The sequence below is a fragment of the Dipodomys spectabilis genome, unplaced genomic scaffold (genome assembly GCF_019054845.1).
Source record: "Dipodomys spectabilis isolate Male_0828 unplaced genomic scaffold, ASM1905484v1 ptg000163l, whole genome shotgun sequence".
Classification (NCBI taxonomy): Eukaryota; Metazoa; Chordata; class Mammalia; order Rodentia; family Heteromyidae; genus Dipodomys; species Dipodomys spectabilis.
In genome coordinates this window covers 8,281,158-8,302,821 of record NW_024870840.1, presented here as the reverse complement: position 1 = coordinate 8,302,821, position 21,664 = coordinate 8,281,158, and the positions used below count along the sequence as shown (strand labels likewise).

The following is a 21,664-nucleotide window of genomic DNA, read 5'->3' as shown; positions in this document are numbered from 1 at the left end:
TTTCACCACTTCCCAATAATGTCATCTTATTACGACTCCCCTGAAGGGGTTAATTCTTTTCTTAAGGTCAGAGTCCTCATTAACTAATCCTCTCAGGAGACATCCTCCTGGACACACCCAGAGGCGTGCTTTACTAATCTCCTAGGTGATTCTCAGTCCAATCACATTAACAACCAAGATTCACCATCACAATGATCAACTGTATTATAATTGCACAAACAATCTCAGTGAAGGCCCAGGGATTTCTCATGCATTGTATCTTTAGTGTGTGAACATTTTGTTATCGATTTTCAGCTATTAAGAGCCCCTTTAGCATTCTTCCAATTCATCAGGAATATTCTAGATTTAATTTGTAAATTATGTGGCTCTGAAAACTTGTGCTGAAACTTCTGTTTGCTAAACTTCCTAAGTTATAATATTTAAAAAGTTCTGAGTGTTACAGAAATTTTTTGAAGCACAAAATCATAGGCAATGATAAACCACTGGCAAGATTTTCCATAAGTTAGTAAACTTTCCTTAACTATCCTCTTCAAAATGAAAATATAAGTTGTCCAAATTACATAGAGCTTAAGCATATGAAATTGATTAGAAAAATGGGAATATATGAACCAAGATGACTATATATGAAAAATCATTGATTTCACTGGCTTTCCTCTGAGTCCCTGTTCTCAGTATACAACAATTTTAACATAATACAATCAAAAATACTTAATGAACATTTACTGCATGTGTGGCAAGTGTTCTCAGTTGAGAACAACAAGAAATATAAGGTACAAAAACAAAAACAAAACCCAATATTTTAATGTTTTGTATAAACTACATAGCAAAGAGAGTTCTATCACTAAGAAGCTTACCATTTTGTTAAAGGAGACAAATTATAGAGCAATGAAGGAAAGTATGTTATAAATGTATGACAGGTGAAGAGGGTAACTGCTGTTGCTATTTGAAATGAGACATGAAATAGTTCAGCCTAAACATAGTAGACTCATTAAGTATCTTCTCTTTTTCCCCCTGTGGCTATAGGGTTGATAATTGTGCTAAGAACCTCAGCTGCTACAATTTTCTTTTGTTTACTTAATATAAAAAGCTGAAGTGCTTCAGAGATGGAGAGGTGACTCTTGGTGGCTTCATTAGGAGCCTATCTGTGCGAGATGGAGCGCCAACCTTGTCAAAGTTTGAAAACTCAAATGATTTCTAACGTAGTGATGTTACATAAATTGCCAGCTTGTACCATTTCCCATTTCCCAGAGTTGGCCAAAAGAATCATTTTGATGTCTATTGGGTAGATTACTCCGACCTCAACCCACTTCCTCCTGAGAGACAAAAAATTTGTTATATGTTCTGGGCTAGTTCATGATAAATAATACCTACATGTGAGGCAGGGCTCTGAACTACCTCCACCAGTGACATTGTTGACTTGTAATAACTCAATGGTATCTGGAAAGCAGTTATTTTTCTGGAAACTATTCAAAGGCACTCACTAAATGCTGCAAAACGAAATTGCCTTTGACTTAACTTTTGCCAATTTCCCTGGATGTGTAAGCAGAATTACATTTTCACAGAAGTTACAAAAGTTTCAGTCTCAAGTGCTATTTAATTTCCTCCCATAAACACCAGCCCTGAGCAATGCTATCTACAATTAGCTGCTTGTGGTTGCCACTAAATTGCTCTGAATAAGTTATTTCATAACATTATCGCTCACCAGCACACCACCATACTCTACAGGAGAGTGCTTGGAAGGGACTTGCCGGTCTCTTTGTTAAGCCCCTGCCTCTGGCCAAGGGTGATCTTGAACTGCCCACTAGCTAGTCCCTGAGCCTTGCCTTCCAGCACACTGAATTTGATCGGAAACACCTTTCATCCTACAATACGTCCATCCTCAGCCCCTGTAGACAGTAATTGTGCAGCTAGGCTGCATCCCCCAGCCCCCTGGGGCAGCAGCTAACGCTACTTAGTGAAGCATTCCAGTACCTTGGGCTGAGCTAGGGTTCTGCAACCTGGGTCGTGGGCCTGGGAGAAGTGGCAGGAGAGGAAGAAGGGCTTTTTTATTTTATTTTATTTTTGGCTGGGGGGTGTGGAAAATAGATGCTGGCCTGGTTGGCTCCCCCCCCCCCCCCGCCGCCCTTCTTCTTTCTTGCTTTTTCTTCTTCCTTTTTTATAAAGCCCCTTGGCATGCCCTGACCTGAACTGAGCAGAGCCAACCGCTCTCAGGAATGTTCCAGGAGAAGGTGGGAGAGCGCTTCCCACGGGAGGCCTGTGGGTGCTGGAGAGCACCGGGGAGGTCAGGCGGGGAGATGCTGGAGGGCACTGGGGGGTCGGGCGGGGAGATGCTGGAGAGCACGCGGGGGGTCGGGGCGGGGAGATGCTGGGCGTGCGCCCGAGCCGTGGGACAGCGTACACGCGCGCCCGGGCCGGAGGTGGGCAGGCGGCCCCCGTCTTGGCGGGGGTGGCGGGTCGCGGCGGGGAAGACCCCTCCCCCGGCGGCGGCGGCGACCAGGTCCGCCCGGACTGTCAAGCGCGCGGGGGGGGGGGGGTGGAGGGGGCGGCGGGCGGGAGGGAGGAAGGGGTGGAGGTGCGAGGGGAGGAGGAGGGCTGGCACCGGAGCGCCGCAGCGGCGGCGTTGCAATAAAAATGCATCCCATGGAACTGCCGGTGGAGAAGGACGGGACGGAGCGGCGGCAGCCGGAGGAGGTGGCGAAGGCGGAGGAGGACGCCCGGGAGGCGGCGGCGGGGAAGTGAAAGGTCTCGCAAAGTTCAGCGGCGGCGACGGGCACTGAGCCCCCCCGCCACCCCGGCCCCCAGGGCCGCCGATCGCCAGGGCAGGGCGAGCAAGCCGGCTATGATCCCGGGGCTCCCGCCACCCCCGAGGTGCCCGCGCCCCTCCAGGCCGGTGCGCGAGGGTCACCCCGCCACCCGGAGCGGCCCCGGCCCGCGGCTCCGTGCAGCCGGTGCCCACTGACCCGAGCCTGGCGCTGCAAGAAGAGGAGGAGGAGGAGGAAGAAATAAAGAGCCCCGGGCTCTCCCGAGGACGCTTGGCGCTCCAGCCCACAGTCGAGAGGTCCGGGCTGCCTCCCGGCTCTCCCTGGCCATGGGGAGCCGCGCGCGGCTGCTGCTGCTCTGGCTCAGCTCGGCGGTGGCCGCAGGTGGGTGGAGACGCGGCCGGGCCCCCACCCCCCTTCCCCCGCTCCTTCGATCCCGCGGCTCGGGACTCGGGGGGCGGGGGGGGGGGGTGCTGGGGAGCCGGGGCTAGGAAGCACAGAACTCGGCTCCAGGGTGAACTCGGCACGGGGATGGCCGTGTTCCCCCCCCCCCCCCCCCGCGCCTCAGTTTCAAATACTATCGAGTTTGTTGTTTTTTTTAACGCTATCCGCGGCCCTTGGGTCACCCGCTATCCTGGGTTCGTCCCGCCAGAGATCCAGAGACCTGGGTGTGTGTGCGTGGTGGTGGTGGTTGTGTGTGTGTGTGTGGGGGGGGGGTCTTACTCAAACCAGGGTTTGGCTTTGCACTTGGTAAGGGAACAAAGGACCCAGCTCGCCATCCCCGGCTCTCCGTGGCCTGAGGAGTCAGGAGGGCGCGGTGGCCCGGAGACCCGGGGGTTGCGCGCGCGTGGGCCGGGGCCGGTGTCGCGTGTACAGCCATCCCCGACGGACCCCCTCCCCACCCCCGACCTCGCTCCCTGGTACTCGGGGACCAGGTAGGGCCACCTGGAGCGGGGTTGAGCGTCTTCTCCCCTGGTGGGGGGGAAGGGAGGGCAGAGGGACCGCCACGCAGTGCCCCCCCTTCCGCCCCTGGGCTGGGATCCGCAGGTTGCGATCACTCAGGGTGTGTGCACCGAGCTGCCTGGCCGCCCCTGGGGAACTGGTACCCTGGCCGGGGCCCTGCGGGAGGTCGGAGGCGGGTCCGCTCCCCGCGTGCGTTACTGGACAACTGGCCGGGCGGCGGCGTCAGATAACCAGCACCGCCCCCCCCCCCCCCCCCCCCCCCGTCCTGGCTTTCCTTGGACGGGCCGCTAGGCCACCGGTTCCCAGCTCGCTGTTTCTAAATTCGGGAGCCCCTCTGCTCCTCGCCCTCCCTCCTGCAGGTCACCTGCTTTCCAGATAGTAAATGCAACTGTGGGGAATGGGGGGGGGGGGGGGGGAGGAGTAAGGGACTCTGTCTGCGGCCATCCAGCCACTGAGGAGGACGTGGCTGGCTCCGAGTCTAGAGTATTGTTGCATGCATCTCTCTGGTCTGTCTCTTGTCTCTGTATCTCTCTCCTCTCTCCCTGTTTCGCCCTCCCCACTTCAGTTTCTTCCCCTCTGGGGCGCTGAGCCCCTGGCATCCAGGAAAATCCAGGCTTTAGGGTTAAGAGTCAGCATCCGACACCGGGCTTGGTCTGCTCGGCCACTGCTGTAGAGATTTCCAAGTATTTTGCTCTCTTCTTTTTTATTGTTCTTATTCTTGATTATTAATTTTCCGGGACATATTCGTGTAGGGGCATTGTATAATTACTCAGTAATTGTTCTCAGAAAGCTGTCAAAGGTCTAACATTTTAATTCTGCTCACTTAGATTCCCTTAGGTGCAACCCAGTCAAAAAGTGAACTTTTAATAAAGTTTTTCACGTTGCAAACAATTCAGCAGCAAAAAAAGTGAGCAATCAATTCTTGTAAATAACTATCACCAGGCAAGCGTTTCAAATAAAAAAATACTTGTAGAGGCAGTATTCTTCTTCTCCCCCCCAAAAAAAAATGCCTCCCAGGTGAGTCATGGCACACTGTGCTTGTGTGATTCTGACCACAGGCAGCCCTTGCCCTCGGTAATCAGAATAATGGCAAACAGAGCCGAGGCATGGAGCACATTTTAATTTGACGTTTTAAAAAATACCATCTAAGGAACCCCTTTATTTTGGTTACAATACTGCCGAGGGGGTGGTGATTCTGCCAGTGTGTGAACCTTCCTTCCAGCTAAAGCTGTCATTTGGCTCCTTCCAACACTACAGTGATAACAGTTCAGAAGTGTTCCCTCTTAAGCAGGAACGTTCAATTAGGCAGAATTTGAGGTTTGATTTCCTTTTCCTTCTTTTGCTTCTCTGCTTTAACTTTTAAAATAAGTGATTTTTTTTTGCTGAAGGTGTTCATAATTAAAATGACAAACTCAAATTAAAAGATTACGGTATGTAGTCAGAACGTTAATGAACAGATAATGTTTATCATTTTAAGCAATTTTGAAACATTAAGGCCTGTTGGACCTTTGTCTGAGAGGAAGGGTGTTTCTTTAAGAAGGTGTTTTATTTAGTTCACAGACAATATTTAGGCACTCTTAGTGGCTGCCAGACTGTAAACATTCTCCTGTTAAGCAAACAGGTAACCAACCACTACAAAACCTGTCATAGGTAGAAGCATTCAAGAAGCTGTCATTTGGCAGCCTTTTCACATTATATTTACTTAATATTAGAAATAGATTTTGCACATTTAAGATCCAGGCTTCTAGCTTTACCTCCCTCAGTGACATTCTATTGTCTATGTGTTAAACATCTCATAATGCTTTTCTTCAGGGATTTATCCCTCCTCATTGGTTTAAAGATATAAAGAAAATAGGTTCCTACTTTCCTCCTAAATGTACTCTCATATGAGAGCATGTGAGTATATACTCTCATGAGTATATGAGATAGAAACAAAACCAAATTCAACTTGACTCAATTATATTTGAAATATTAACTTAGGCAATCTTAAACACATTACTTTTTATATTGCTCCAGTCATTATTTCAAAAACAATTACATGTTTTTAAAAGAAGAGGATGCCAAGTATTTGAAACTATTAGGCCAACATTCTTCACCCCAATGTTTCCATTTTCCCTCCCTCATCCTTTATCTGAAATGATTTTTTTCTCTTTTGTGAATTTTATATGTGAACATCAAACACACACTTGTACATACAAATGCAGAAACTATTCATGGTTAAGTTTGGTAGGCTTTCCCCTTTATGGAAAGCCTTATGGGTCTTTGGGGTTACCTTGATTGTTGCAGATAGACTGAGCTCCCAAAGGATTGGTCTTGAATGACATATGCATTTCTGTCCTTAGGACTGAATGGAGTAGCTGGAGCAAGTTCCCGCTGTGAAAAAGCCTGCAACCCTCGTATGGGGAATCTGGCTTTAGGGAGAAAACTGTGGGCAGACACCACCTGTGGTCAGAACGCTACAGAGCTGTACTGCTTCTACAGCGAGAATGTAGATCTCACTTGCCGGCAGCCCAAATGTGACAAGTGCAATGCTGCCCATCCTCACCTGGCTCACCTGCCATCTGCCATGGCAGACTCATCCTTCCGATTTCCCCGCACATGGTGGCAGTCTGCAGAGGATGTGCACAGAGAAAAGATCCAGTTAGATCTGGAAGCTGAATTCTACTTCACTCACCTAATTATGGTGTTCAAGTCTCCCAGGCCTGCAGCCATGGTGTTAGACCGCTCCCAGGACTTTGGAAAGACATGGAAGCCATACAAGTACTTTGCAACTAACTGCTCAGCCACCTTTGGCTTGGAAGATGATGTTGTCAAGAAGGGAGCCATTTGTACCTCTCGATACTCCAACCCATTTCCGTGCACTGGAGGAGAGGTAAGGACACCTGTTTAACTCTACACTGTAAGTAAATAAGCTAGAAAAATGTTACCAGCCCACATTTTTTTAAAGCATGAAGCTATACTTGTAGCAACATGAATGAAATTAGAATTTTTCATGAGCTTTATTTGTCATAAATTATTCCTCACCCTGTGACAAGGATGTGCAGTCATTTTCAAGCAGACTGCCCATTGGCCTGGGTTTCAGTTAGAATTCTAAGATTCTAATTTTTTTTAACTGAAGAATAGACACATATCATTACTTTGCTTTAGAAGTTTACAAGGCTACTGGTTTCTTCAATTAGCAGGACTACATACTGTTTCTGAAGGGGGAGAGCTACTGAGATAAGTTTGTTCCTGGAGCCACAGTGGTATATTTCTGATACTGTTTTCATATAAAAAGGAAGTAAATAAAAACAATGCCAACAGAGGGGAAAAGTCTGTTTGTCAGAAGGATACTTTTGTGTGACAGTAGAGTTTTATCATTGAGATTCCAAGAATTCAGAGCAAGAAATGGAGTCATTTCTTTTAACACAAGCTTCTTTTGGGACTCACCTACACATGGGTCCCAACATATAAAGGACTTGGATCTGTCCCTGACCCCATTGCAGCCCATACTCATTTTGCAAAACTGTAATCATCTGTAAGCTTTTTTGTCTTTGCTTAATATTTTCCATTTCCTAAGGGATAAATGGGCCCCCTCCTTTTTAATAACATAAGTGGAGGTACCTTAAAAGGCTCCCCAGATATATGAGAACATTCAGAGGGAAGTGGATGAAAGCAGATTAACAGACTCTAATACCTTCAGTAAACAGACCAAGAAATAGTGATTCAGAAACAAAGAAGAGGCAATATTCTTTCTAACCCTGGTATGTCATTAATATACAGACTAATAAGTAGTTCTTAACTAGGTATCTGATTTCACACACATACCCAGACTTTGGGGGCATTGGCAAGGTTTGGAGATATTTTTGCTCTGGAAGGGTGGGGGGGAGGGAGGCATAGAAAATGAGAGTCCAGTGGGTGGAGGCCAAGGATGCTACTAAACCCTCAGCATTAGCAAGACAGTATCCCTCCTCCATTCTCAACAAGGAATTATCTATAGCCCCAAATGGCAATAGTGCTATGATTGAGAAGCCTGGACTAGGCATTAGGCATATGTCCAATGCACAAATTACAATGGCTACAGACACTAAGATAAGCACTCTTCTAACAGTCATTTATATAACTATTCACAAACTTCCTGGATGGCTGTCATTACTAAACATTGAATTCCTGGTATGTGTCAGGCACTGTGTTCTGTGCTAATTCTGCCTTGGGTTGTGGGGCAGCACTGCTTGCCAGGGATCTGCTGAAAAGATTGCTTTGGAAACTTCTTCCTTCCACTCCCATGAACACATACAGACCTGTACCAGCTACCTGTAGCTCTCTGTGCACCCTGACAAGACTACCAAGAACAATGCTTGCTGGCACCAAACCAAGAAAGGACCCAAGATGTTAGACTTTTGCCTTCTTGGAATTTGATGACAATAGGTAGTTAAAAGAAGGCAGATTTTGCTTCCACTCTAGGTTAGACAACTGTTACTTTAGTCATCTTTAAGTAGCTGCTGGACTTTTATATAATTGATTCAATGGGATATCTGCTAAGTGAGCATGCCTGCCATGTGGTTGCCCAAACTGGATTTTTGCTACTTCATAGACACACAAGCTGCACACTGATGGTTGCCACTTTGCTCCTGGTCCCTGTTTGCTTAATATTGAGAGCCCATTTGTGTTCCCTGTCATGATGGACATTTTTAAAGATACCAGGACAGAAAAGAGACAATAAGTTAGAGCCATTGTTTTCTTAAGTGGAGAACAGTTTGTGTGGAAAACAAGTGAGTGGCTAGAACTCTCAAATTGCTTTGGAATTGATCCACAAATGTGTGTTGGCTCCTCACATCGCAGTGCTACTGGGCCGTGTGCATCGATGAAGCAGCAAAAACACAGTTTTGAGAACCAGATGGCAGGCATGCTCACTTAGCAGATACCAAATTGAACTGATCATAACGGTCCAATAGCTACTTTACAATAATAAAGAAGCAGTTATCTAACCTATTGGAAGCAAACTGTGTCTCCTTTAAAGACATTGATGACTTCTTGTCATCATTGCCTACATCAGAGTCTAAGAACTCCAAAATTTGTTAGTTATTACAACATACCCTTTCATCCAGTTTATAAATATTTTTCATTTTAGTTCCTAATTCAACATATTCATGGTGTGTGTGTGTGTGTGTGTGTGTGTGTGTGTGTGTTTGTGTGCTGATACTGGGCTTGAACTCAGGGCCTGGGCACTGTCCCTTAGCTTGTTTTTTGCTCAAGGCTGACACTCTACCACTCGAGCCACAGCTCCATTTCCAATATTTTCCTGGTTAATTGGAGATAAGACTGTCATAGACTTTTCTGCCTAAACTGGCTTTGAACCTGGATCCTCAGCTCTCAGCCTCTAGAGTAGCTAAGATTGCAGGCATGAGCCACCAGCATTGGGCCAGACTTACTATGTTTTTCCAGTCCTAGGGCTTAAACTCAGGGCCTGGGAACTGTCCCTAAGCTTCTTTTGATCAAGGCTAGCACTCTATCACTTGATGCCACTTCCAGCTTTTTCTGCTTAAGTGCTGCTGAGGAACAGAACTCAAGGCTTCCTACATGCTAGGCAAGCACTTAACCACTAAGCCACTTTCCCAGCCCCAGATTTACATTTTAATGGCAAGAATAGCATCCAGTGCCACTTCGTTTCCCCCCATAAGCATACATTAAGTCATAGCAGAATTTCATTCCTTCATAGGATAAGTTTGGGAATTAATCTTTCCTTTCAAAGTTCGTCAGTAGAAGAGAATCTTCCTTTAAGGACCACAGAAGCCTCCCAGAAATGTTGCTAACCTGCCTCTATCCTGCCACTTTAGGATCTAAATTAGTGCTGAGCAGCAAATTAAGTTAGCAGTTATAGCTATGGTATCATCTGCCTATATCTTTGGAAGTTGAGTACTCCAAAAAATAAGCCAATTAATCTCATTTCAAATAATAAGTCTCAAATTTCACTGGTGGCATGTGTCTTGTGCCTATAATCTAACTACTCAGGAGGCTAATATCTGGAGGATCCCAGTCTGAAGTGGTAGAGTGCCAGCAGAACAAGTAAGCTGAGCAAAAACCAGGCCCTGGGCTCAAACCCAGTATCAAAGCCTCAAATTTCATTTATTGCTTATTTATAAATCAGAGACTTGTCTTTTCCTGCATTAGACTGCTTATAACTTCTATAGGTATTACCCTACTAGTCAGGCTACCATAAAGACATATCGGACACAATTCATTTCCAGCTTTGAATTTTGAGATCTTGTAGCTTCATTTTTGAGTAATCAGTCTTCTCTTTTGAGAGAAGATTTTTTTTGGGGTCCAGTTGTGCAGCCTGAACTCTGGGCCTGGGCACTGTCCCTCAGCTCTTCAGCTCAAGGCTAGTGCTCTACCACTTGAGCCACAGTGCACTTCCGGCTTTTTTCTTTTTGCTTATGTGGTGCTGAGGAATCGAACCCAGGGCCTCAGGCATGCAAGGCAAGTGCTCTACCACTGAGCCACCTTCCTAGCCCCTGAGAGAAGATTTTAAAACATAGGTCCAAAAACTACCCGGAAGACCATGTTTTTGGAGACAAGAGTACTGGTTATACAACTTAGGGACCCAATGATAGTAGGCAAGGGCTAAGCCATTGAGCTATGCCTCCCTCATCACCACCACCCAAAAGACCACTTTCAACACCAGTTAAACCTGATATACAAACTTCCTAAACTGACTAGAAGTTTCAAAGAATGGAATTATGGCCCTATCCTAAAATGGTTCTCCTAAAGCCTAGGAGATGACATTATGGTTCAGAGGTAAAGTGTCTTGCCCAGCAGTGTGACCGAAGGCTAGTGACTAAGTCACTAGCTTTATGACCTCCTGAAGTCTATATTTGTTCCATAAAACTATGTTTTCTCTCTGTTACTGACCATCTCCTCCACAACTGCTGGAAGAGAAATACATGAGAGACTCATTCAAGCTATTGCAACTGGATATAACAAAGTTAAATATTTGCAAATACACCAATATTTTTAATTGTCTATCTTGCATCACCAAAAGGGAGAAATAAATAGGTGATGGTATTTGGCCATTGGATTTTCTCTTTGCAGAACTCCAAGTGACTCTCAGGAATTTAAAAGGTCCACAGAGCAAAATGGGGGAAATCCTTAGGTACAGGAACTAAGTGCTCCCAAATTTCTGGTGAAAGGTACAGACAAACCTAGGGCCATGAGCATGGGATGATTTCAAGACTCTCTGTCAGCCTAGTGCCAGGGGCTCATGCCTATAATCCTAGCTACTTAGAAGGCTGAGAATGGGAGAGTTGCACAGTTTGAAGCCAGAAAAGCTCATGAGACTCCTTCTTAACCCATAGTTGGGCTCAGTGGCAGGCTTTTGTCATCACTATATGCTCAAGAGGCTAAGATTGCAAGCATTGTGGTACCAAAGCAGCCTACGCACAAAAGTCCAAGAAATTCCATTTCTATGGAAGAAAGCTGGACTTAGTGCCACATGCCTGCGATCCCAGCAATGACAGGAAACCTAAAGAAGTCAGAGTGCAGCTCTAGGGCACACCCAAACAAGAAAAGAGAACCTATCCTAAAAATAACCAGTGAAAACTACCAGTGAGGTGTGGTTCAGCAGTCATATTAAGTTCAGCATAATAACCCCAGTCCCGCAAAAACAAAACCAAAACAGACTTTGTCAATTAAAAGTTGTCCATCTTAGGTCCTGCACATTCAGGCCTTATGGATCAGGAAGTTTGACTATCACTGTTCAGGAATAAGCACCTCTTCTACTGGCTCAACAGAAAAGTGATGCAGATATGGATTCATTGGAAGTGAGCATCCCTTGCTCTTTGCTCTATTAACTTACTATTAAAAGAGTTTAACTCAAAATTGGATAGCAACCAAACCAACCACAGTTTCAAAGTAAACCCAGGAGTTATGGTAAGAGAAGCCAAGAGCCAAGGGAGTACAGTACTTTAAGGATTCTCAAGCAATCCTTGAATGGACAAGGAGGGTAGGGATTGAGTTAGTCTTGTCTCAGCTCCAGCACTTAGCACATGGTTTGGATCACATAAGCAGTCAATAAATCTGGAAGTAAATGAATGGATGGATGATATAACCTGTAGGGAAAAGGTAGAAGAATATCCTTACATGTCAGAAAGGGAGAAATGAATAAACCTAATGATGGGAGCGGAAGGCCTTGTTAACATAGAGAAACTGAGTTGGTAGAACATTAGACAAGTTATAGTTTGGGGAAAGACAATTAATAAAGAATTTTAAACACTGTTCATTCACTTATTCAGTCAAATAAGTTTTGAACTGCTATGTGTCAGATCCCATTCCAGGTTCTAGAGATATAGCAATAAACCAAACATAAAAATATCTGTCCCCACTAAACTTACTTTCTTACTGGAGTGGAAATAAGTAAAAATATACCATATGTTAGAATGTGATAAATAGTAAGAAGAACAATAACAACAAAAAGAGGTTAGAGGATGGAGAAGGACAACATGGGAGTGTGCTATTTTAAAATGTATTAAAGGATTTGTGATTTATAGAATGGACAGAAAAAGGACTGAGTAGTGGCAAGTGTTCATGGATGAACAATGTCTATAATTAAAGGTCACATTGGAAATCGGAACTTTTAGGCTTCTTGTTGTAACTGGGATCATAGGCATGCACCAGTGTCTAGCTTTCCTCTATGAAGATAGTCACATGGACTTTTCTACCCAGGTTGTCCTGATACTGCAGTCCTCTTAATCTTAGCCTCCCACATAGCTTGAGATGCCAGGCAAGTGACATTGTGCCCATCTTGAGAGACTCATGAAGCTACCCAGGTGGGCCTCAAACTATCATCCTCCAGTAGCTAGGATTATAAGTACGAGTCACCTGTGCACAGCTAAAAAAGTAATCTTAATGCTATGGATGGAAAAGAATATTATCCATGGGTGATCTGAAGCTGAAATAGAGTTTAAGTGACTTGTCTATGACAGCATAGCTAAAAACTGTGCTTCGAGCCCAGGGCTAAATATATTAGATTCAAATTGCCTTGTGCCAAAGCAGGTAGCCTGAAAGACAAAAACTGTATGTTCCTTTCCTTCACAGTCCTTACAGTTTACTGGTAAGACAGTTAATGTGATAATTTATGGACTGATTCCTTAAATAATAAGAGGTAGCACACAATTAATACTCCCAAATAATGTTGTGTATAAAATATGCCTTTCAAGATCTAAGCATTTAGTAATCTCTTTAGGTTTAGTTTTGAGACACAGTGATAAAGTCAGTATGTCACAGCATACAGAAAATGCTAAATGACTTAAACAGGTTTTTATAGGTATTTACATTTATATGTTAAGCTATACTTAGATTTTTGAGGGAGGGGAGGAGGAAGGGTGCTTGAGTTCAACTACTTGAACCACATCTCCAGCCCCTTTTACATTGTTTGGGTTTTTTGGAGATAGAATTTCACTTTACACCTCAGCTGGCCCTGGACTGTGATCCTCTTATTTGTGTTTCCCAGAATTGTTAGGATGACACCACTGTGTCTGGGGCATGGGTTGACATGGGAATCTGGTGAACTTTTTCTTTTCCCCAGACTGACAAGTAAACCTTGATCCTTACTCCACCCCCATCCCTGCCTCACAAGTAGCTAAGATTACAGGCTTGAGTCACTGCACCCAGCAGACACTTGGAATTTTTTTAACTTAAAAGATAAAACAAAGTAATGTGAGTACAATGCTTTGTAAACCCTGTTCATTTAACCACTTGTTTTCCTCAATTACTGACTTCTGCTCATGTGTATGTCTTCAGCAGCAGCAGTCTTAAGTCAGGGGCCACTCATTCTGTAAGGGTACTGTATCCCCTATTGTCACAAGAACCTCGTTGATTAAGGAAAATAAACTCCATTTTAGAGACATAGAAATGGAGACTTAGTAAATCAAAGTAACTCAGTCAGAACCAAATAGATGATGAACTAACATATGCTGGGATAATTAACTTGTTTTAAAATTATTCATTTGGATAGGCTTTATTATTACTTCAAAATGTAAATTAGAGAAAAGTAAAACCAAATTACTCTGATAATTTTTAGGAATGGTATGCATATTACAGTTTAATGGATGATTCCTAGAAGATTATATATACTTTGCATAAAAGTTAGTATTTTCTGGGCTGGGAAGGTAGCTCAGTGGTAGAGTGCTTGCCTTGCATGCATGAGGCCCTGGGTTCGATTCCACAGTACCACATAAGCAAAATGAAAAAAAGCCAGAAGTGGTGCTGTGGCTCAAGTGGTAGAGCGCTAGCCTTGAGCTGAAGAGCTGAGGGACAGCACCCAGGCCCAGAGTTCAGGCCCCACGACCAGACCAAAAAAAAAAAAAAGTTAGTATTTTCTTACATTAAGTAGAAAAAGTTATCTGTAACAAGTAAAGACTATTTGCACTTAACATTACCCATTATCCTTTAAAATAAGCTATATAGGAACAAGTGCATGATTCTCTAATACCATTTCACATAGTTTTTTTCTACCCTTTTTTGTTATCTTCAAATAGTTGTTTCAATTTAACATGACCACTTATGTGTACAATGAATATTGATCAGAATCATCCTTTCAATCATTTCCCCCATGCACACTTACTTATCTCATTCCCATCCATCTCAACTTTCCTAGGTTCACATGCTTTTTGACTAGGTTGTTTTTAGAGAGGAAGAGAATACTTTTATCTAGTGAATAACTACTTTTAAGTTATTCATCTAATGTATTAATGTATCATCTTGAAGCACAATCTCAGCTATAATTTTGTTGTACTTCCCTGAAAATAAAATGCTCTGTATATTTACATATAGTAGTGTGATTATACCCAGCCTTGAACTACTCTCTTCCTTTAGGGGATGCAGCTAGAGATTTATAGCAGCATGTTTTCTTTAAAAATGCCTTTCATTCAAAGAAAACCCACAGAGCAGTTATCATTATAATTATTTACAGAAGCTACATAGTAATGCCCAGATGTCCAATCAATTTGATTCATTGATTCCAAAGGGTATATTTTTTTTCCCAAAATGTATTCTTGCTAACTATTTTTAAAAGTCTGCGTAGGATTTGTTTGCTTTGTGTTTGTTTTAGTTGATGGTTTAACTTCGGTAGTACTTGGCCAAAATATTCTGGATGCCTTGAGCAATTATAAAGTGTTGAGTTATCTGATGACTCATTGAAAAACTAAGGTGTGATGATGAACAGATGAGGGATAGATAACTGGAAGTTAGGTATCTCAGGGATAAGAGCTTCAAGCAATAAAGAGCTCTATAAACTATATAAACTAGAATGGGAATGTATGGAGGACTGGGAACTATGGCAGATGAGGAAGATGAATCACATCAGATAACATGGAAGCAAATGCTTCTGATCAGTAATCAGAAGTGTATGGAAACTTGGGATAATCTCTCCCTCTGCACTCCTGGCTACTCAAGAAATTATATGTCATGTCCACTGGCCCTGATGTCCCCATAGAGTTTGCTCCCTGAAGGACAGAGTCCCTGTTATCACTGTATTCAGTCTGGGGTTCTTAGCCCCACAACCTCCGCACCCAGGACAGATCCCTCTAAGGAGCAACTGTCCATAAGACATTGTTGAACTGAATTCTATGAAGATAACTATAAAGTAATAATACTGTAACTACTGACTGTTGGATACTAAGTGCTGATCCTTTCAGAGTAGTCATGAGTCATTCATTTTTTAAAATAAATGTTTGTAGAGTGTTTCCTATGTGTCATGAGTTGGAGATACAAAACAAAAAGGGAAAAATTCCTGCCCTCTGCTTACTTTCTACAATGCATGATCCTAACCAAGTAAAATATGTATATATGTATAGTGATACATGCAAGAAGAAATTAAACAGGAAAGTGGGAAAAAAGATCTGGGAAGGAAGATTAATGTTTAAATAGAGCTTCCATGGAAATTCTCAAGAATAAAGTTCTGAAGAAAATCAATGAGTTGTGGACATATGTAGGGAAAGAGCCTATAGGTATCCTCAGGACAGGAAGCAGAGGATGCCGAAGCAGTTGGAAAGAGGAAAGAGGCAGAGGAATAGGTGAGATCCAAGAGGTGACGGGGACAAAATTTCAAGATGCTCCAGAATGGGACAAATTTATTCCTAGTTCAATTAAAGCCAGTTAGTTATTTTAAACATCCTCTTTCAGTCATCTCCCTGCCTCATCCTGAGGCTTGAATTCAGTCCCTGAGTTTCTTGGTGCAAGGCTAGCTCTCTACCACAGTGTAGCCACAGTAGCCACAGCTCACTTCCAGCTTTTTTGGTGGTTAATTGGAGATGAGAGTCTCATGCCTGGGTTGGCTCTGAACCACGATCCTCAGATCTTAACTTGTTGAATAGCTAGGATTACAGGCATGAGCCACTTGTACCTGGTGCTCTTTCCCTCTTAAGGAAGTTCCTTAAGGGCATAAACTTGTAATGGCATTTGTTTTTTCTTCTGAGTCGTAATGGAAGCTGCTGGATATTTTAAACAGAGTAGTGCTATAATCTGTTTTTAACAGGATAACTGCCTTGTGTGTTAAGACCAAAGAGGCAAAGAGGGCAAGTCAGCAAGCAGAATGACTAGTAAGAATGCTGTTGCAATAACTCAGGCTAGATCTGATGGTGTATGGATAGAAGGCAGCAACATGGAAATGAGGAAAATAGTTTAATCCTGGATGTCTTTTCTAGAAAGAGACAATACATTTACTGACAGGCTGGATATAGGATATAGGAGAAAAGAGTAAAGATGTTTGCAGCTTGAGGATGGAAGGATGGAATAGCCATTTACACAGATGGGAAGGAAAGACTAGGGGGGAACAGGTTTGTCCTGGAATACCAGAGAATTGTGAGTTCCCTATTACACACCCAAGTGGAGATACTAAGAAGACAAATGGGTCTGTGAGTTTAGAAAAGTCTGGATGAAATACATGAATGTGGGAGTCAATGGGGAAGAGATTTTTTTTTCTTTTTGTTAGTCATGAGGCTTGAACTCAGGGCCTGGGCCCTGTCCCTGGGCTCTTTTGCTGAAGGCACTAATAATGCTCTACCCCTTTGTGTTATTGCAACACTTCAAGTTTTCTGGTGGTTAATTGGAGATAAGAGTCTCATGGACTTTTCTGCCCAGGCTGACTCTGAACCATGATCCTCAGATCTTAGCCACCTGAGTAGTTAGAATTACAGGTGTGAGCCACCAGTGGCTGGTGTGAAGAGATGTTATTTACTTATTTTAAAATTTTATTGTAAAGGTGATGTACAGAGTGGTTACAGTTACATAAGTAAGGCAATGAGTACATTTCTTTTTGAAGTGTTAACCCCTCCTTCATTTTCCCCCCTTCTCCCCTTCATTCCCCCACCCAAGTTGTAAAGTTCATTTCCAACATAGTGTCTATTGAGTATCACTGTTGCCTTGGCAAGAGATGATATTTAAAGCTACAAAACTGGATGAGATCATCCAGGGAGTGGGTGTAGAAAAGAGGAAGGTCTAGGAACTGAGCCTGGAGGATTAAACTTTGTCTATTGATGCTGCCATTACTGAAAACATTTAAAATTTTAAAGCATACACAACAGCCAGTCTAAGTTATGGGCCCAATGGCTAAGCAACAATGTGAATTAAATGCCATTGAGTTACCACAATGAGAAAATTTCAGGATAGGTATAAATTCTAAAATGCCAAGGGAGAAGGGGAAGTTGGGAGTGGCAAATTTTAAGTTTTTGAAAGAAGAACCAGAAAAAGTAAAGAGAAGAAAAAATACTATCAATGGTGAGGGGAAAGAAAAGAAGAATAGTTCAAATCAATTATATTAGAGGAGAAAAACATCTCTGAAAATGCCATGCTGAAAGAGGAATGTTAATTTTTAGGGAATTTAAGATTTTAATGATCTCATTCTTCTACTTCTTCCTCCTGCTGCCTCCTACTCCTCTTCTTTCTTCTTCTTCCTCTGCTTTCTCCATTTCCGCTTCTGCTTCTTTTAAGACAAGGTCTGGTATGGCTGCTTAAGCTGGTCTCAAATTTCTGAGGACTGTGGCATGCACCTGACTGTTTCACTTGAAACTATCCAACTTTATATCCTTTTATGTACAACTCTCAAAACTCCCGGTATGGTAGCAATTTTTGGAAACACCTCTTGAGTAATTACAGTTTGAGAGACAAATCTAAAGCATAGCATTGTTCACATTTTTATTTAGTATTTTAGGAAATTGTGTGTGTGTGTGTGTGTGTGTGTGTGCGCGCGCGCGTGCGTGCACGCGCATGGGTGCACGTGCCAATCCTGGGGCTTAAAACCAGGACCTGAGTGCTGTCTCTGCGCTTCTGTGCTCAAGGCTAACTCTCTTCCACTTGAGCCACGGCTCTACTTCTATGTTTGGGGTGGTTAATTTGAGATAAAAGTCTCACAGAGTTTGCTGTCCTGGCTGGCTAGGAATCACGATCTTCAAATCTCAGCTTCATGTATAGGTAGGATTACAGATGTAAGCCACCGTCTTCAGGCTAGTGTGTTAGGAAATTTGATCTATTGAAGAACATCTACCTAAAGCAGAGGGCTAGACAATATAATTTAAGAAAAAATGTTTACATTTTCACAGTTTTACTTTGTGTACATATTTTAAAAAACACACAGCTTATTAATGTTAAAGAGAATAGAAAACTAACACTTAGAGATTGTTAGAGAAAAGTTCCCCTGTGTGTGCTTATTTTGTGTGTATTCATTTTATCTTTAAGATACAAATTATTTCCTTGGATGTTTTCTCTAGCTAATGAGGAGAAAAAGAAAAACAACGCCCTTCTTTCTAGATCATATTTCTTTTCTCTTCTACATCCTTTTGCACTGGCAAAGGAGCAGAACTCTCCCCAGGCCTCAACTTATGTTTGTTGATGTTACTTTACACTTGATAATCACAGTTCATGTGTTGAAAAAATAATTATGAAAAATATTCTAATGCTTCCTACATGACATCATGTCCATTTGTCTTTTGGTTGCTTCTGAAAAAGCTTTCTCTGTTTTAATAAGTTAAAGAAAGAAAATATGACTATGCTCTTGTATTGTTTAGTCTGCTTTACTGATGCTTACATTTCTCTCATAGCCTATGTCCCAATGAATAGCCTTCTGATTTCCCTTTTACTTCCAAATAAAAACTAAAGATAGGCTGGGAGCCAGAGGCCAATAGCTCATGCCTGTAATCCTAGCTACTCAGGAGGCTGGGAACTGAGGATCTCCGTTTGAGGTCAGCTCAGGCAAGAAAGTCCGAAGAAACTCTTATATCTCCAATTAACTAGCAAAAAAACTAATAGAACATGTGGGTCAAGCCATAGAGTGCCAGCTTTGAGTGAAAAATCTCAGTGACAGTACCCAGGCCTGAGTTTAAGCTCCAGTACACACACACACACACACACACACACACACACACACACACACAAAGACAGAATGGAACTTGTAGATCAATGGAAGAGCCCAACCTGTGTTCAGTCTCTAGCACCAAACAAAGCCAAAGGTAAACGTGGACACATCAAACAATGGCTGTTTCAAAAAACCAGACACTTCATTCTCCACAACCATCATTTGTTTCCATCTCAACATACCAAACGATGAATAAAACCAACAGCTCCCTCTCTGAAGATTATCAGAGTTGAAGATTATCAGAATGGAAGTTCACTGAGGGTGCTTTTGAAGAGGGAAGTTTGTAAAAATAATGTATAGTTCACAAAAAAAATAAACAAACAGTGGGTAATTTTCAACCTTCGCTTTTCAACTCTCACTTCCTATGAACTGTTCATTTCTGCTTGACACTTTTGGACATTTTTTCTTTCTAGTTTACTCCTCTTCTCTCAAAGCATTTGTTATGGCCCCGTAGACTACTTATTTTCTCTTTCTTCTGGCTCTTTGAAAAAATGGACATCATGTTAAGATCACCCCCATGATTTTTTCTCTGGAACCTTTTACCAATGCCCTCAACTCCATTGCTCTTTGTCTCTACCACATCCCAATATGAGATCAATCTGGCTGCTTGCCTTTTTCTTCCCTGACTAGATTGCTGAACTCTTTGGGAGGAAATAATAACAATTATAGCAAGAGATGTCTCTAACAGTTTGTTTTCACTCACCTCGACCCAAAAACTTGCCCAGAAATCTTTTCCTCACCTCCTTTTCATTCCTACAATGAGCCTTCTCATCCTCTCTTCTTTTTATGTCCTTCTCAAGCTCCTGCTCACACTTAGATCAAGAGCTTGCCTGCTACTTTATTTTTTTATTCTTTTATTTTTTGGGTCCGGTCGTGGGGCCTAAACTCTGGGCCTGGGCTCTGTCCCTCAGCTCTTCAGCTCAAGGCTAGCATTCTGCCACTTGAGCCACAGCACCACTTCTGGCTTTTTTTCTTTTTTGCTTATGTGGTGCTGAGGAATCGAACCCAGGGCCTCTTCAAAAGCACCCTCAGTGGACTTCCATTCTGATAATCTTCAACCTGAAAGGAGGCTTCACCAGCTAGCTCATTAAGACTCATCAAAATGGAAAGCTGAGATTCATTCTCCATTCCTATTTTCCTTCAGTTCACTTCAAGTGAAGTTTTATCTGTTTCTGATAGTTGGGTCCCTCTTGAGTATGTATGCCTTTCTTCATCACAGCCACTATTGTCATGCAAAACATCATTATTTTTCATCTGTACACATATTACAGTATGGTCCTGGTCCTGATTTTCTTTCCTTCTCTCCTTCTCTCCCTCCCTCCCTTCCTCCTTTCTTCCTCCCTGCCCTTCTCTCGTCTATCTGGGTTACTCTCCAATCTATTCCCTATACTGCACACCGAAGGATCTATTTAGAATACCAAGTGATACTTCCTGGCTTAAGTCTCCACTGACTCCCCAGTTTCCTCATAATAATGTCTCCTTCTTTAATGTGACATGACGAGTCCCTACTGAGTGCCACCTGGCCTCACTCCCATCTCTTCTTCATGCTTTAGCCTCCAGTGTGTCTAGAATTACTTGTATCATTTCTAGATGTCATGCTCTTTCTTGCCCTGTTTCCTCGGCTTTCGGCTCTTTCCTTCCCACTAGTCCTACCTCTCATTCATGTAGCTACGTTGCCAAACAGATGGATGTGTGGGTGGGTGGATGGATGGATGAATCCACAGATATGTCCCATCTGTCCTTAATGAATTTTCTTAGACCTTGCCTACTGCCAACATTTTGGGTTAGGTGCACTGTAATGGTGTGTCACAGGTGTGCACCCTTAGTTTCACCACTACCCAGTAGTCATCACATGCTTATGTGAGCTCCCTAAGAAAGTGTTGGCCACACCTTGAGACAATTCCCTTAGCATCTAACTTGCTGCCTGGCATATTAAATACATGTTTATCAAATAAATGAGCTCTGAAGCTAAGTGGTTTTTAATATCAGGGAAGCCATCTTTTCATTGCTTTTTGTGATTGATGTCACTTTTATGGCAGTGGACAGGGTATACGGGCACATTAAAAGTGTGTTTTGAGAGACAACTTGCCAAGTGTCTCCTAAGTTTGCCATTTAGGATGACTGATCCTCAGGCAGACTGTTGTCAAGTATAGTTTTTCAACAAGGATGATGTCATGGGTTCCATTCTTTTGCAAACTTCAATCACAGGCTCTGTGGCTAATCAGCAGAGGCCTGGAACAAAGAAAGGTTCACCCCTATCACCACCTCTCAGAAAAAACAATGTAAGGTACCTGTAAAGGCTGGTTAGGATTTCATTCAATTTTTCATCAAAGTCATTGCAAGTGATTGGGAAGAAGGTCTCATGCTAATATTCTATAGTACTGCCAGCTGGGCTCTTGCTACAGCCTGGTGTTGACCCAAAGGTGGTTTTGTTTTGTGACTCTCGAAACAGTCGCTTTGTGACACTGTCTATGGACAGTCTATGTGGCTATTTGTTTCAATCAGATAAACTAACAAGCTAGTTATTCTCTCCCAAAGAACTGCTCTTTTAAGTAAA

At 43.0% G+C, this 21,664-nt stretch overlaps 1 protein-coding gene and 1 long non-coding RNA gene across 2 annotated transcripts in view; one reads left to right on the top strand and one right to left on the bottom strand.

The window, feature by feature from the left end:
- The first annotated feature begins 2,579 nt into the window (after positions 1-2,579).
- Ntn4 (netrin 4) overlaps positions 2,580-21,664 on the top strand; it is a 97,858-nt gene continuing 78,773 nt past the window's right edge. The window contains exons 1-2 of the mRNA XM_042693191.1: positions 2,580-3,143; positions 6,065-6,594. Coding sequence (XP_042549125.1) covers positions 3,089-3,143; positions 6,065-6,594 — 585 coding nt within the window. The 5' untranslated portion in view covers positions 2,580-3,088. The remainder of the gene's footprint in view (positions 3,144-6,064; positions 6,595-21,664) is intronic.
- On the bottom strand, positions 10,076-16,828 carry LOC122119188. The gene is made up of 2 exons (XR_006149516.1): positions 16,781-16,828; positions 10,076-10,114 (listed from the first exon to the last, which is right to left on the bottom strand). It is a non-coding gene; the product is annotated as an uncharacterized LOC122119188 (long non-coding RNA).